We start from the raw sequence: 16,769 nt of genomic DNA, 5'->3' as shown, positions 1-16,769 counted from the left end.
TTATTTTGGATGCCGCTTTGCAGTTAGCGAGATTAGCGGCGAAAAATTCAGGGTTTGCAATTGTGGCGCGCAGAGCGCTCTGGCTAAAGTCTTGGTCGGCGGATGTATCTTCCAAGACAAAATTGCTTAATATCCCTTTCAAAGGTAAGACCCTTTTTGGGCCAGAATTTAAAGAAATTATTTCAGACATCACTGGGGGAAAGGGCCATGCCCTCCCACAAGATAGGCCTTTCAAGGCTAAGAATAAGTCCAATTTTCGTTCCTTTCGCAATTTCATGAATGGACCGGCTTCCAACTCTGCAGCCTCTAGACAAGAGGGTAACGCTTCCCAGACTAAACCAGCTTGGAAACCGATGCAAGGCTGGAACAAGGGTAAACAGGCCAAGAAGCCTGCTGCTGCTACCAAGACAGCATGAAGGGGTAGCCCCCGATCCGGGACCGGATCTAGTAGGGGGCAGACTCTCTCTCTTTGCTCAGGCTTGGGCAAGAGATGTTCAGGATCCCTGGGCACTAGAAATAGTCTCTCAGGGTTATCTTCTAGAATTCAAGGAACTACCCCCAAGGGGAAGGTTCCACATGTCTCACTTATCTTCAAACCAAATAAAGATACAGGCATTCTTACATTGTGTAGAAGACCTGTTAAAGATGGGAGTGATACACCCAGTTCCAACTGTGGAACAAGGTCAGGGGTTTTACTCAAATCTGTTTGTAGTTCCCAAAAAAGAGGGAACTTTCAGACCAATTCTGGATTTAAAAATTCTAAACAAATTTCTCAGAGTTCCATCGTTCAAAATGGAAACCATTCGAACAATTTTACCTACAATCCAGGAGGGTCAATTTATGACTACCGTGGATTTAAAGGATGCGTATCTACATATTCCTATCCACAAAGATCATTATCAGTTCCTAAGGGTCGCCTTTCTGGACAAGCATTACCAGTTCGTGGCTCTCCCATTCGGGCTAGCCACTGCTCCATGGATTTTCACAAAGGTGCTCGGATCCCTTCTAGCGGTTCTAAGACCAAGGGGTTTTGCAGTGGCACCTTATCTGGACGACATTCTAATCCAAGCGTCATCTCTTTCCAAAGCAAAGGCTCATACAGACATTGTTCTAGAAAAGAGTTCCCTGTCTCCGTCGACAAGAGTTCCCTTCTTGGGAACAATAATAGATTCTTTAGAAATGAAGATTTTCCTGACAGAAGTCAGAAAGTCAAAGCTTCTAAACGCTTGTCAAGTTCTTCACTCTATTCTGCTGCCTTCCATAGCTCAGTGCATGGAAGTAGTAGGGTTGATGGTTGCAGCAATGGACATAGTTCCTTTTGCTCGAATTCATCTAAGACCATTACAACTGTGCATGCTCAAGCAGTGGAATGGGGACTATACAGACTTGTCTCCAATGATTCAAGTAGACCAGATGACCAGAGACTCACTCCGTTGGTGGTTGACCCACGATCACCTGTCCCAGTGAATGAGTTTCCGCAGACCAGAGTGCGTCATCGTCACGGCCGACGCCAGTCTATTAGGCTGGGGCGCGGTCTGGGATTCCCTGAAAGCTCAGGGTCTATGGTCTCGGGAAGAGTCTCTTCTCCCGATAAACATTCTGGAACTGAGAGCGATATTCAATGCTCTCCGGGCTTAGCCTCAACTAGCGAAGGCCAGATTCATAAGATTCCAGTCAGACAACATGACGACTGTTGCTTACATCAACCATCAGGGGGGAACAAGGAGTTCCTTGGCGATGAGAGAGGGGTCCAAAATCATCAAATGGGCGGAGGATCACTCCTGCCACCTATCTGCAATCCACATCCCAGGAGTAGACAACTGGGAGGCGGATTATCTGAGTCGTCAGACTTTCCATCCGGGGGAGTGGGAACTTCACCCTGAGGTGTTTGCCCAGTTGACTCAATTATGGGGCATTCCAGACATGGATCTGATGGCGTCTCGTCAGAACTTCAAGGTTCCTTGCTACGGGTCAAGATCCAGGGATCCCAAGGCGACTCTAGTGGATGCATTAGTGGCGCCTTGGTCGTTCAACCTAGCTTATGCGTTTCCACCGTTCCCTCTCCTTTCCAGGCTTGTAGCCAGGATCAAACAGGAGAGGGCCTCGGTGATTCTGATAGCTCCTGCGTGGCCACGCAGGACTTGGTATGCAGACCTAGTGAATATGTCATCGGCTCCACCATAGAAGCTACCTTTGAGACAGGATCTTCTAGTACAAGGTCCATTCGAACATCCAAATCTAGTTTCTCTCCAGCTGACTGCTTGGAAATTGAACGCTTGATTTTATCCAAGCGTGGATTTTCGGATTCAGTGATAGATACTCTTGTCCAAGCCAGAAAACCTGTGACTAGAAAGATTTACCATAAAATATGGAAAAGATATATCTGTTGGTGTGAATCCAAGGGATTCTCATGGAGTAAGATTAAAATTCCCAGGATCCTCTCCTTTCTCCAAGAAGGTTTGGATAAGGGATTGTCAGCGAGTTCTCTAAAAGGACAGATTTCTGCTCTGTCTTGTTACACAAACGACTGGCAGCTGTGCCAGATGTACAAGCTTTTGTACAGGGCTTTGGTCAGGATCAAGCCTGTTTACAGACCTTTGACTCCTCCCTGGAGTCTAAATTTAGTTCTTTCAGTTCTTCAAGGGGTTCCGTTTGAACCCTTACATTCCATAGATATCAAGTTACTATCTTGGAAAGTTCTGTTTTTGGTTGCTATTTCTTCTGCTAGAAGAGTTTCTGAATTATCTGCTTTGCAGTGTGATCCACCCTATCTGGTGTTCCATTCAGATAAGGTTGTTTTGCGTACCAAGCCTGGTTTTCTTCCAAAAGTTGTTTCCAACAAGAATATTAACCAGGAAATAGTTGTTCCTTCTTTGTGTCCGAATCCAGTTTCAAAGAAGGAACGTTTGTTACACAATTTAGATGTAGTCCGTGTTTTAAAGTTCTATTTAGAAGCAACAAAGGATTTCAGACAAACTTCTTCTTTGTTTGTCGTTTATTCCGGTAAGAGGAGAGGACAAAAAGCTACTGCTACCTCTCTTTCTTTCTGGCTGAAAAGCATCATCCGATTGGTTTATGAGACTGCCGGACGGCAGCCTCCTGAACGAATCACAGCTCACTCTACTAGGGCTGTGGCTTCCACATGGGCCTTTAAAAACGAGGCTTCTGTTGATCAGATATGTAAGGCAGCGACTTGGTCTTCTCTGCACACTTTTGCCAAATTCTACAAATTTGATACTTTTGCTTCTTCGGAGGCTATTTTTGGGAGAAAGGTTTTGCAAGCCGTGGTGCCTTCTGTTTAGGTAACCTGATTTGCTCCCTCCCTTCATCCGTGTCCTAAGGCTTTGGTATTGGTTCCCACAAGTTATGGATGACGCCGTGGACCGGACACACCAATGTTGGAGAAAACAGAATTTATGCTTACCTGATAAATTACTTTCTCCAACGGTGTGTCCGGTCCACGGCCCGCCCTGGTTTTTTAATCAGGTTTGAAAAATTTCTTTCTCTATACACTGCAGTCACCACGGCACCCTATAGTTTCTCCTTTTTTTCTCCTAACCGTCGGTCGAATGACTGGGGGGGCGGAGCCTGGGAGGGACTATATGGACAGCTTTTGCTGTGCTCTTTGCCATTTCCTGTTGGGGAAGAGAATATTCCCACAAGTTATGGATGACGCTGTGGACCGGACACACCGTTGGAGAAAGTAATTTATCAGGTAAGCATAAATTCTGTTTTTGTTTCAAATCTGTATGAGTGTGAGTATGACAGATTTTGGAAATAAATAAAAACAAAGTTTGGATATATGATAATGATTTACTTATTGTGCCTGTTTTCCACTATGGGTGCCTTTTTTTAATTTCAAATTTAATATTATTTGCACTCTTACAACTGTATTTTGAAAAATTACATTTTCTGGGAAACAAAAAAGCATTTCTTTTAAATGCTGATCTTCCATGTGGATGACAGAACACTTTGAGTAGAATGTCCTTTAAAATTAATTTACCATGAAATTAAAGTTTCTTTCATTGTAATTCTCACAATGTTATAAAAATATCAAATATACTGTATATATAATTATTCCAGCTCATTTAGGGCTAGATTTATCAAGCCCCTGCGGCAGCAAGTTCTCACAAGAACTTGCTCGCCGCGATTTATCAAGCAGCGGTCACCAGACCGCTGCTTCCCTAACATCTTCGCCACATCTATTCTGGCGAAATTCAATCTCCTCGGTCGAGTCCGACCGAGGAGATTGACAGCTCCTGCCCGCGCGTGATTGGCTGTGCGCGGGCAGGGGGCGGGATTGCACGCGAGCGCAAAATTGCGCTTGTGTGCAATGTTAATTACCTGCGGGTAATTGCGCCCCGCCACAGGCGAGCTGAGGCGTACAGGGGTGCGTATATGCGCCCCTGTACGCCTCAGGGTTGATAAATCTAGCCCTTAATATCTCTTAATGATGTATCATCTACTTCTTCTGCAAGTATGTTATCTCAAGACTTTCCTTCTTTTTTTCCTTTTTCCCTTAAATGAATAAATCCAGATTGGACACAGGCATGTGGTAGACGCCATGTTACAAGAAGAGGCCTGCTCATTGGCCAGTCTGCTTGTCTCTGTGACAAGCAAAGGGGTGCTGACCTGCATGAGGAAAATAGGCAAAGGCAGTCTGGATCCTGAGAGCATATTTGAGATGATTGAGGTAAAATGATCATTTCTTCAATACGTTTCATAACAAAGACAGGGAAGCTTACTTTGCAAGTGATGGTTGGAATTATATTAAAGGGACACTGTACCCACATTTTTTCTTTCATGATTCAGATAGAGCATGACATTTTAAGCAACTTTCTAATTTACTCCTATTATCACATTTTCTTAATTCTCTTGGTATCTTTATTTGAAATGCAAGAATGTAAGTTTAGATGCCGGCCCATTTTTGGTGAACAACTTGGGTTGTCCTTGCTGATTGGTGGATAAATTCATCCACCAATAAAAAAGTGCTGTCCAGAGTTCTGAACCCCCCAAAAAAGCTTAAATGTCTTCTTTTTCAAATAAAGATAGCAAGAAAACGAAGAAATATTGATAATAGGTGTAAATTAGAAAGTTGCTTAAAATTGCATGCTCTATCTGAAACACAAAAGAAAAAATTTGGGTTCAGTGTCCCTTTAATTATTTATTCATATATTTAATATAAAAATGCATTAGACAGATTTTATTAAAATATTTTTCTCCTGTTAAGTGTGGTCAGTCCACGGGTCATCATTACTTCTGGGATATTATCTCCTCCCCTACAGGAAGTGCAAGAGGATTCACCCAGCAGAGCTGCTATATAGCTCCTCCCCTCTACGTCACCTCCAGTCATTCTCTTGCACCCAACGAATAGATAGGATGTGTGAGAGGACTGTGGTGATTTAATTAGTTTATTACCTTCAATCAAAAGTTTGTTATTTTATAATAGCACCGGAGTGTGTTATTCATTCTCTGGTAGAATTGGAAGAAGAATCTACCTGAGTTTTTTTCTATGATTTTAGCCGGAGTAGTTAAGATCATATTGCTGTTTCTCGGCCATCTGAGGAGAGGTAAACTTCAGATCAGGGGACAGCGGGCAGATTAATCTGCAAAGAGGTATGTAGCAGTTTGTTATTTTCTGACATGGAATTGATGAGAAAATTCTGCCATACCGTTATAATGTAAACTCAGCCTTAAATGCAGTAGATGTAGCTGGTATCAGGCTGTCATGTATGTATATTTTACACTTCAGTATTCTGGGGGATGGTACTTCACTGGATTATACTGTATGCATAGGCTTAACCTAATTTGCAGGGACTTGCAATAGGTTTTAAATAACAATTAATTTATTGAGGTTAAACGTTTTTTTGCTGGCATGTAAAAACGTTTATTTCTCTGAGGTACTGGGTGAAAAAATGTTTTGGGCACTATTTTCTCCACTTGGCAATAGTTTTGTTTAATTTAAAGCAGTTCACTGATCTCTCTCACTGTTATGTGTGAGGGGGAGGGGCCATTTTTGGCGCTTTTACTACGCATCAAAAAATCTCAGTCAGAGGTTCATTTTCTTCCTGCATGATCCGGTTCATCTTACAGAACTCAGGGATCTCCAAAGCCTTGTTTGAGGGAGGTTATCATCACAGCAGAGCTGTGAAGAGTGTAGTTTACTGTGATAAAAAACGTTTTTTTGTGTATTTTTTCTGCTGCCAGGGTTAGTTATCCTTGCTAATGGGAACAATCCTTTGCTAAAATTGTTTATTTCTTACAAAGATTTGATGCTATAACTTAGTTATTTTCAACTGTCATAATTTTTTCTGTGCTTCTTATAAGCACAGTTCGTTTTCATATTATTGTAAATTACTTAAAAAGCATTTCCAAGTTGCTAGTTAATTGCTAGTGTGTTAAACATGTCTGATTCAGAGGAAGATACATGTGCTATATGTGCTAATGCCAAAGTGGAGCCCAATAGAAATTTATGTACTAACTGTATTGATGCTACTTTAAATAAGAGTCAATCTGTACAAATTGAACATATTTCACCAGACAACGAGGGGAGAGTTATGCCGACTAACTCGCCTCACGTGTCAGTACCTACATCTCCCGCTCGGGAGGTGCGTGATATTGTAGCGCCGAGTACATCTGGGCGGCCATTTCAAATCACATTACAGGATATGGCTACTGTTATGACTGAAGTTTTGGCTAAATTACCAGAACTTAGAGGCAAGCGTGATCACTCTGGGGTGAGAACAGAGTGCGCTGATAATATTAGGGCCATGTCAGACACTGCGTCACAGGCGGCAGAACATGAGGACGGAGAACTTCATTCTGTGGGTGACGGTTCTGATCCAAATAGATTGGATTCAGATATTTCAAACTTTAAATTTAAGCTGGAAAACCTCCGTGTATTACTAGGGGAGGTGTTAGCGGCTCTGAATGATTGTAACACAGTTGCAATACCAGAGAAAATGTGTAGGTTGGATAAATATTTTGCGGTACCGGCGAGTACTGATATTTTTCCTATACCTAAGAGACTTACTGAAATTGTTACTAAGGAGTGGGATAGGCCCGGTGTACCGTTCTCACCCCCTCCGATATTTAGAAAAATGTTTCCAATAGACGCCACCACACGGGACTTATGGCAAACGGTCCCTAAGGTGGAGGGAGCAGTTTCTACTTTAGCTAAGCGTACCACTATCCCGGTGGAGGATAGCTGTGCCTTTTCTGATCCAATGGATAAAAAATTAGAGGGTTACCTTAAGAAAATGTTTGTTCAACAAGGTTTTATATTGCAACCTCTTGCATGTATTGCGCCTGTCACGGCTGCAGCAGCATTTTGGTTTGAGTCTCTGGAAGAGACACTTCAATCATCTACACTAGATGAGATTACAGACAAACTTAGAACCCTTAAGTTAGCTAACTCATTTATTTCAGATGCCGTAGTACATTTAACTAAACTTACGGCTAAGAATTCCGGATTTGCCATTCAGGCACGCAGAGCACTGTGGCTAAAATCCTGGTCAGCTGATGTTACTTCCAAATCTAAATTGCTTAATATACCCTTCAAAGGGCAAACCTTGTTCGGGCCCGGGTTGAAGGAGATTATCGCTGACATTACAGGAGGTAAAGGCCATGCCCTGCCTCAGGACAAAGCCAAACCTAGGGCTAGACAGTCTAATTTTCGTTCCTTTCGTAATTTCAAAGCAGGAACAGCATCAACCTCCTCTGCACCAAAACAGGAAGGAGCTGTTGCTCGCTACAGACAAGGCTGGAAACCTAACCAGTCCTGGAACAAGGGCAAGCAGGCCAGGAAACCTGCTGCTGCCCCTAAGACAGCATGAATCGAGGGCCCCCGATCCGGGACCGGATCTAGTAGGGGGCAGACTTTCTCTCTTCGCCCAGGCTTGGGCAAGAGATGTTCAGGATCCCTGGGCGTTAGAGATCATATCTCAGGGATACCTTCTGGACTTCAAATCCTCTCCCCCAAGAGGGAGATTTCATCTGTCAAGGTTATCAACAAACCAAATAAAGAAAGCAGCGTTCCTACGCTGCGTACAAGATCTTTTATTAATGGGAGTGATCCATCCAGTTCCGCGGTCGGAACAAGGACAAGGGTTTTACTCAAATCTGTTTGTAGTTCCCAAAAAAGAGGGAACTTTCAGGCCAATCTTGGATTTAAAGATCCTAAACAAATTCCTAAGAGTTCCATCGTTCAAGATGGAAACGATTCGAACAATTCTGCCCATGATCCAAGAGGGTCAGTACATGACCACAGTGGATTTAAAGGATGCTTACCTTCACATACCGATTCACAGAGATCATTACCGGTATCTAAGGTTTGCCTTTCTAGACAGGCATTACCAGTTTGTAGCTCTTCCATTCGGACTGGCTACGGCTCCAAGAATCTTCACAAAGGTTCTGGGTACTCTTCTGGCGGTACTAAGACCGCGAGGAATTTCGGTAGCTCCGTACCTAGACGACATTCTGATACAAGCTTCAAGCTTTCAAACTGCCAAGTCTCATACAGAGTTAGTACTGGCATTTCTAAGGTCGCATGGATGGAAGGTGAACGAAAAGAAGAGTTCTCTCTTTCCACTCACAAGAGTTCCCTTCTTGGGGACTCTGATAGATTCTGTAGAAATGAAGATTTACCTGACAGAAGACAGGTTAACAAAGCTTCAAAATGCATGCCGGGTCCTTCATTCCATTCAACACCCGTCAGTAGCTCAATGCATGGAGGTGATCGGCTTAATGGTAGCGGCAATGGACGTAGTACCTTTTGCACGCCTACATCTCAGACCGCTGCAATTGTGCATGCTAAGTCAGTGGAATGGGGATTACTCAGATTTGTCCCCCACTCTGAATCTGAATCAAGAGACCAGAAACTCTCTTCTATGGTGGCTTTATCGGCCACACCTGTTCAGGGGGATGCCATTCAGCAGGCCAGACTGGTCAATTATAACAACAGACGCCAGCCTACTAGGTTGGGGCGCTGTCTGGAATTCTCTGAAGGCTCAGGGACTATGGAATCAGGAGGAGAGTCTCCTTCCAATAAACATTCTGGAATTGAGAGCAGTTCTCAATGCCCTTCTGGCTTGGCCCCAGTTAACAACTCGGGGGTTCATCAGGTTTCAGTCGGACAACATCACGACTGTAGCTTACATCAACCATCAGGGAGGGACAAGAAGCTCCCTAGCAATGATGGAAGTATCGAAGATAATTCGCTGGGCAGAGTCTCACTCTTGCCATCTGTCTGCAATCCACATCCCGGGAGTGGAGAACTGGGAGGCGGATTTCTTAAGTCGTCAGACTTTTCATCCGGGGGAGTGGGAACTTCATCCGGAGGTCTTTGCCCAGATACTTCGACGTTGGGGCAAACCAGAGATAGATCTCATGGCGTCTCTTCAGAACGCCAAGCTTCCTCGCTACGGGTCCAGATCCAGGGATCCGGGAGCGGTTATGATAGATGCTTTGACAGCACCTTGGACCTTCGGGATGGCTTATGTGTTTCCACCCTTCCCGATGCTTCCTCGATTGATTGCCAGAATCAAGCAGGAGAGAGCATCAGTGATTCTAATAGCACCTGCATGGCCACGCAGGACTTGGTATGCAGATCTAGTGGACATGTCATCCTGTCCGCCTTGGTCTCTACCTCTGAAACAGGACCTTCTGATTCAGGGTCCATTCAAACATCAAAATCTAACTTCTCTGAAGCTGACTGCTTGGAAATTGAACGCTTGATTTTATCAAAACGTGGGTTTTCTGAGCCAGTTATTGATACCTTAATACAGGCTAGGAAGCCTGTTACCAGAAGGATTTACCATAAAATATGGCGTAAATACTTATATTGGTGCGAATCCAAGAGTTACTCATGGAGTAAGGTTAGGATTCCAAGGATATTGTCTTTTCTACAAGAAGGTTTAGAAAAGGGGTTATCCGCTAGTTCTTTAAAGGGACAGATTTCAGCTCTGTCCATTCTTTTGCACAAACGTCTGTCAGAAGTCCCGGACGTTCAAGCTTTTTGTCAGGCTTTAGCTAGGATCAAGCCTGTGTTTAAAACTGTTGCTCCACCATGGAGTTTGAACTTAGTTCTTAATGTTTTACAGGGTGTTCCGTTTGAACCCCTTCATTCCATTGATATCAAGTTGTTATCTTGGAAAGTTCTGTTTTTAATGGCTATTTCCTCAGCTCGAAGAGTCTCTGAGTTATCTGCCTTACATTGTGATTCTCCTTATCTGATTTTTCATTCAGACAAGGTAGTTCTGCGTACTAAACCTGGGTTCCTACCTAAGGTGGTCACTAACAGGAATATCAATCAAGAGATTGTTGTTCCATCCTTGTGTCCTAATCCTTCCTCGAAGAAGGAACGTCTGCTACACAATCTAGATGTAGTCCGTGCCCTGAAATTTTATCTACAGGCAACTAAGGAGTTTCGGCAAACGTCTTCCCTGTTTGTCGTTTATTCTGGCCAGAGGAGAGGTCAAAAAGCTTCGGCTACCTCTCTCTCGTTTTGGCTTCGTAGCATAATACGATTAGCCTATGAGACTGCTGGACAGCAGCCTCCTGAAAGAATTACAGCTCATTCTACTAGAGCTGTGGCTTCCACTTGGGCCTTTAAGAATGAGGCTTCTGTTGAACAGATTTGCAAGGCTGCAACTTGGTCTTCTCTTCATACTTTTCCCAAATTTTACAAATTTGACACTTTTGCTTCTTCGGAGGCTGTTTTTGGGAGAAAGGTTCTTCAGGCAGTGGTTCCCTCCGTATAAAGAGCCTGCCTGTCCCTCCCGTCATCCGTGTACTTTTGCTTTGGTATTGGTATCCCAGAAGTAATGATGACCCGTGGACTGACCACACTTAACAGGAGAAAACAAAATTTATGCTTACCTGATAAATTCCTTTCTCCTGTAGTGTGGTCAGTCCACGGCCCGCCCTGTTTTTTATGGCAGGCTAAAGATTTTTTTGGATTATACTCCAGTCACCACTACACCCTTGGGCTTCTCCTTTCTCGTTGGTCCTTTGGTCGAATGACTGGAGGTGACGTAGAGGGGAGGAGCTATATAGCAGCTCTGCTGGGTGAATCCTCTTGCACTTCCTGTAGGGGAGGAGATAATATCCCAGAAGTAATGATGACCCGTGGACTGACCACACTACAGGAGAAAGGAATTTATCAGGTAAGCATAAATTTTGTTTTATCCTGACTCACCCTGGTAGTAGTCATAAAATAATTGCATATACAAGGCTACAGTTTAAAGGGACAAAATTTAAATGCACATAGATGAATTACATCTTTGAATAGAAACATATTTGCAATATACATAAAATGTTTCTAGTAAGTTATCACTGTTTTAGTGTTAACATTTTTCTTTGCATGTGCATGTGAAGCATAGATATTCTTAGTGCACCAGCATTTTAAATACTGTAGCTGCTCAGAACACCATGGGGCTTGTGTAATTCCAGTAATTAACACATTGAGTCATTACCAGATGGTAAAAACACCTTAGGTGCTCTAAGCAAGTGTTGTGTATAAAATGCTGGTGTACGATGCATACTTAAAAGGACAGTCTACTCCCAGAATTTTTATTGTTTTAAAAGGTAAGTAATCTCTTTACTTTGCATAACCAACACTGTTATATTAATATACTTTTTACCTCATTGATTACCTTGTATCTAAGCCTCTGCAGACTGCCCTTATCTCAGTTCTTTTGCCAGACTTGCATTTTAGCCAATCAGTGCCCTCTCATAAAATAACTCCACCGGCGTGAGCACAATGTTATCTATATGGTACCCATGAACTAGCACTGTCTAGCTGTGAAAAACTGTCAATGCACTAAGATAAGAGGCAGCCTTCAAGTGCTTAGAAATTAGCATATGAGCCCGCCTAGATTTGGCTTTCAACAAAGAATATCAAGAAAACAAAGCAAATTTGATCATAAAAATAAATTGGAAAATTGTTTAAAATTGCATGCCGTATTTGAATAATGAAATTAATTTTGACTAGACTGTCCCTTTGAAATAGCTATAACTTTCATTAGAAGCATTTTTGATATTACATGTGTTTTACAAAAATGCTTCTATTCAAAATTGAAATGCACCCATGTCGATTCCAATTTAGGCTAAAATTTTCTTTTTAAGATTTATCATACATTTCTGAAGCAATGTAAGTTGGATGTCTGTGGTTCTAAAGAGAGGTTCTATATACTACTAAATAATTAAATAATGCCATCATTTTCGTGTCTTGATTCTATATATCTAAATACTTTTCACCCAGCATTGGCCATTATATTTTTTGCTTTCTAAATAAGGATGGTATCTGTCAGGAAAATCCTAAATCCTCACCTTTTTATTTTGTTGTATCTATCACACTTCTATCAGGGAACTGTGGCTGGCTGTGGAAATAAATATGTATCAGTTTGACATGTTTATGCACCAGTAAAGCCTCATGGATGGATAAATCTTGTTAAAAGCAATAGGGGCTTCTGCCCTTGTTTATCTGTATGACAGTATCTCTTGTTTTATTTTCCCTGTTACATCATAGGTTTATAACTTCTGTTTTGCTCAAGGAAGTTTAAAGTGAAAACTAGACATTTTGCTAGTTATTGGGAACTTGTTTTGCTTGACTGCATTTTATACAATACTTATTTTGCTTTTTTTATGATGGAACCTTTCATTTGTATGTTACTGTACAATAAAGGGATATATTTAATTTAAATTGCACAACAGTACATTTTAAATGCATGAAGCCCTTTCCAATCACGTTTAATTGCCTTAGCAAGTGCTGCTGTTTTTGTGCTGTTAATTGTTAATTGAGTACATAATTAAAGGTACAATTTACCCCAAAACTTTCTCTCTTTTAATGTGTTCCCAATGATCCATTTTACCTGCTGGAGTGTATTAAATTGTTTACAAATAGCTCCTTAGCCTTTATATTGGCATTTGAAATAGCTGGTTTAGCCTTTGGTATCCCTACCTATACTGAAACTTTCTTTACCTCGGTATAGGCTATTGACAAACTATCGGCTAGATTACGAGTTTGGCGTTAAAAGCTGTGCGGTGCTAACGAGCAGTTTATGCACACGCTCACTTACAGACAGCGCTGGTATTACGGGTTTTACAAACCCGGCGTTAACCGCAAAAAAGTGATCATAGAGCAAAATTAGCGGTGAGCTGGCTGAACGTGCTCGTGCACGATTTCCCCATAGGAATCAATGGGGGAGAGCCGGCTTAAAAAAAAACTAAAACCTGCAAAAAATCAGCGTTTAGCTCCTAACGCAGCCCCATTGATTCCTATGGGGAAAATACATTTATGTCTGCACCGAACACCCCAACATTAACCCCGAGTCTAAACACCCCTAATCTTACACTTATTAACCCCTAATCTGCTGCCCCCGACATCGCAGACACCTATATTATATTGTTAACCCCTAATCTGCCGCTCCGGACACCGCCGCCACCTACATTATACTTATGAACCCCTAATCCGCTGCCCCCAACATCGCCGACACCTACATTATATTTATTAACCCCTAATCTGCCGCCCCCAATGTCGCCGCAACCTACCTACACTTCTTAACCCCTAATCTGCCGCCCCCAACATCGCTGCCACTATATTAAAGTTATTAACCCCTAAACCTAAGTCTAACCCTAACACCCCCTAACTTAAATATAATTTAAATAAATCTAAATAAAAATAACTATCATTAACTAAATTATTCCTATTTAAAACTAAATACTTACCTGTAAAATAAACCCTAAGATAGCTACAATATAACTAATAGTTACATTGTAGCTAGCTTAGGGTTTATTTTTATTTTACATGCAAGTTTGTATTTATTTTAACTAGGTAGAATAGTTATTAAATAGTTATTAACTATTTAATAACTACCTAGCTAAAATAAAGACAAAAGTACATGTAAAATAAAACCTAACCTAAGTTACAATTACACCTAACACTACCACTATATAATTAAATTAATTCCCTAAATTAAATAAAATTATCTAAAGTACAAAAACAAACTAATTACACCTAATCTAATCCCCCCTAACAAAATAAAAAAGCCCCCCCCAAAATAAAAAAAGCCCTACCCTACACTAAATTAGAAATATCCCTTAAAAGGGCCTTTTGCGGGGCATTGCCCCAAAGTAATCAGCTCTTTTACCTGTAAAAAAAATTACAAATCCCCCCAACATTAAAACCCACCACCCACACAACCAACCCTACTCTAAAACCTACCCCATTCCCCCTTAAAAAAACCTAACACTTAACCCCCTGAAGATCAGAAGTCTTCATTCAGACGGCATCTTCTATCTTCATCCATCCGGAGCGGGTCCATCTTCAAGACATCCGACGCGGAGCATCCTCTTCCAACGGCTACGACTGAATGAAGGTACCTTTAAGTGACGTCATCCAAGATGGCGTCCCTTCAATTCTGATTGGCTGACAGTCCAAACTTTCAGAGAGCCAAAGGGTTAATCAAAAGGGTAGTCCTTTAGGCAGAGCAAGGTTCAGCAGCAGCAGGCAATCAGTACAAGTAATTGAAATAGAGCACCCATTACTACACACAGTACAAACCTATACTAGGGCACAGAGGATAGTAGGACGTTACCTTAAATAGGTGCAGGCTAGTTCCAAGGAGGGTGCAAATGTGCATGCTGAGAGAACCGGAGCAGCATTCATGGCGCACAGCAATGACATCACTGCCATGCGCCACACAACAACCTCATGCGGCCATGACAATGGCGGAGGAGGCAGAGCAAGGGAGCGAAGGCGGCGGTATGACACCTTCCTAGTTATTTCTTCAACAAAGAATATCATGAGAACTAAGCAAATTTCATAATGGAAGTAAAAGTAATGGAAGTTAATTTCCTAGCATTATGTATATTCTGGTCCAATGTGTAGCTCCAGGCTTCCAAACAAACATCTTCAACTGCAGCAGTGCAATTAAGCTTCCCCAACCTAGATCCTATCTTGGTGCAGCAGAACCATAACAAACTCAACAAAATCAACAGTGAAAACTGGACCCCTCTCCTTTTGTTCTGTGAAAAGCAGTTATGTTAAGCTTTGCTTGATATGTGTTGTTACTCAAGTGGTATCTATTAATATTCTAATTACCCAGCTGCCTTCATACTGGTATCTTGACCCTCTAAGTCATCCTAAAGGTTTATGAAATACACCTTGGGATTAGCCAACTACCCCCTCCCCTACCACACTCAATTAATGTTTGATTTTATTAAGTCCATGGTAGTACCCCCAAGAGAGAATGGGTGTTCCTAAGATTATACTGGAGAAAGGTAATTCATTTAAGAACTCAACAGACAGGTTGCATATTCTTTCTTACAATCCACTATTGGTAACTCTTGTGTGGCCAGAGCTGTCAATATCTGGCTGACATCAGCGCCGAACTTAATGATGAATGTGTTAGACCAAGCTTAGTCTATGTGGCCAATGCACATAAATATCTTTCTAGCCAATATATCCATCATTTATACTAAATGTATGCATTACACATAGCTGATGACCATACTAACCGTGACTCAACCTTTTGAAGACAAACCTAGAAACCCTTATGATAAAAAATCATGGTTTTAGGGGGTAAATTATATTTTATTTTTTTCATCCTTGGGACAATGTTCCTATAGAGGATGTTTCTTTTGTCACCAATGAACCTCCCAGCGTGAACTGTCTCTGAAAACTTTGTAAAACAAAACGTTTCCTCCTGATTTTGCCCAAAAACACCCCATAAACTTTTTCAAGCCAAGCTAGGGTCTCTGCTTTATCTCAGACAAATCTATCTAAGACCTTTTTGTTCCTCTGTAAAGGAAGTAAGATTTAACTTGTTCTCTCAGACCCTCTTCTCTGTCTTTCTAGATTATATTGTATAATCTGCTTCTTGTATAAGTCACTGAGCAGTGCAGTCATGAGTTGTATTCAAACCTTTTCTTTGTATTCAAAACAGAGGGGAGGGGGGCTATTTTTTCCCTTCTAGATCTATCCACACATTTGTCAGGATCTCAGAAATTTTGTTCTTAACCCCTTGCACCATTTAGACTTTTTCCAGCATACTGTGTTGACGTATTACCTACTACAAAGACGCCTGATGCAGTCCCTGCTGTCAATTTAAACAACGGAGACTGCAGCTTGGGGTACAATACATCTGGCTTCATATGGTAAGGTAAGCCACACTGCCTGTCTACAAGACTGGCACTGTCTTTGCCTTGCATTGACATACAACAGAGTGTCTCCAGCCCTCCAGGAACCACTATATATATATATATATATATATATATATATATATATATATATATATATATATATATATATATATATATAAGCAGAAAATTGCACTCCCAATTACAACGGTCCTATGCCCTGGGTGCAGCAAACAAATGAATAGAAATATAGGACAAGCGCACTCCAAGGGACTTAGCAAAAATCACTTTAATCAGTGTTAACGTTTTCGGACATAATATAGTCCGTCTTCAGACAAAAAAGTGTTTTTTTTCTCTGAAGACGGACTATATTATGTCTGAAAACGTTAACACTGATTAAAGTGATTTTTGCTAAGTCCCTTTAAGTGCGCTTGTCCTATATTTCTATCTCTCTCTATCTCTCTCTCTATCCAACAAAGTGATGAATCCAACGGACAGTATCCGTACTCCCCAGAAACTTGGCACAGCAGGATTTTTAATCCGTTTAAATAGTACAAGGTGAACCAAACGTTTCAGCTCTCACAGGAGCCTTTGTCAATGGTAGCCAAAGCCGTTTTGTTTTGTGCCTG

At 41.7% G+C, this 16,769-nt stretch overlaps 1 protein-coding gene across 2 annotated transcripts in view; it reads left to right on the top strand.

Moving 5' to 3' along the window:
* Window positions 1-16,769, top strand: part of EXOSC7 (exosome component 7) — a 105,488-nt gene that overhangs the window by 57,284 nt on the left and 31,435 nt on the right. For both annotated transcript variants that reach the window (XM_053714468.1, XM_053714467.1), the window contains exon 7: window positions 4,538-4,693. In XM_053714468.1, the coding sequence (XP_053570443.1) occupies window positions 4,538-4,693 (156 nt within the window). The remainder of the gene's footprint in view (window positions 1-4,537; window positions 4,694-16,769) is intronic.

The sequence above is a fragment of the Bombina bombina genome, chromosome 5 (genome assembly GCF_027579735.1).
Source record: "Bombina bombina isolate aBomBom1 chromosome 5, aBomBom1.pri, whole genome shotgun sequence".
Taxonomy (NCBI): domain Eukaryota; kingdom Metazoa; phylum Chordata; class Amphibia; order Anura; family Bombinatoridae; genus Bombina; species Bombina bombina.
This window is presented reverse-complemented; position numbering and strand designations above follow the sequence as displayed.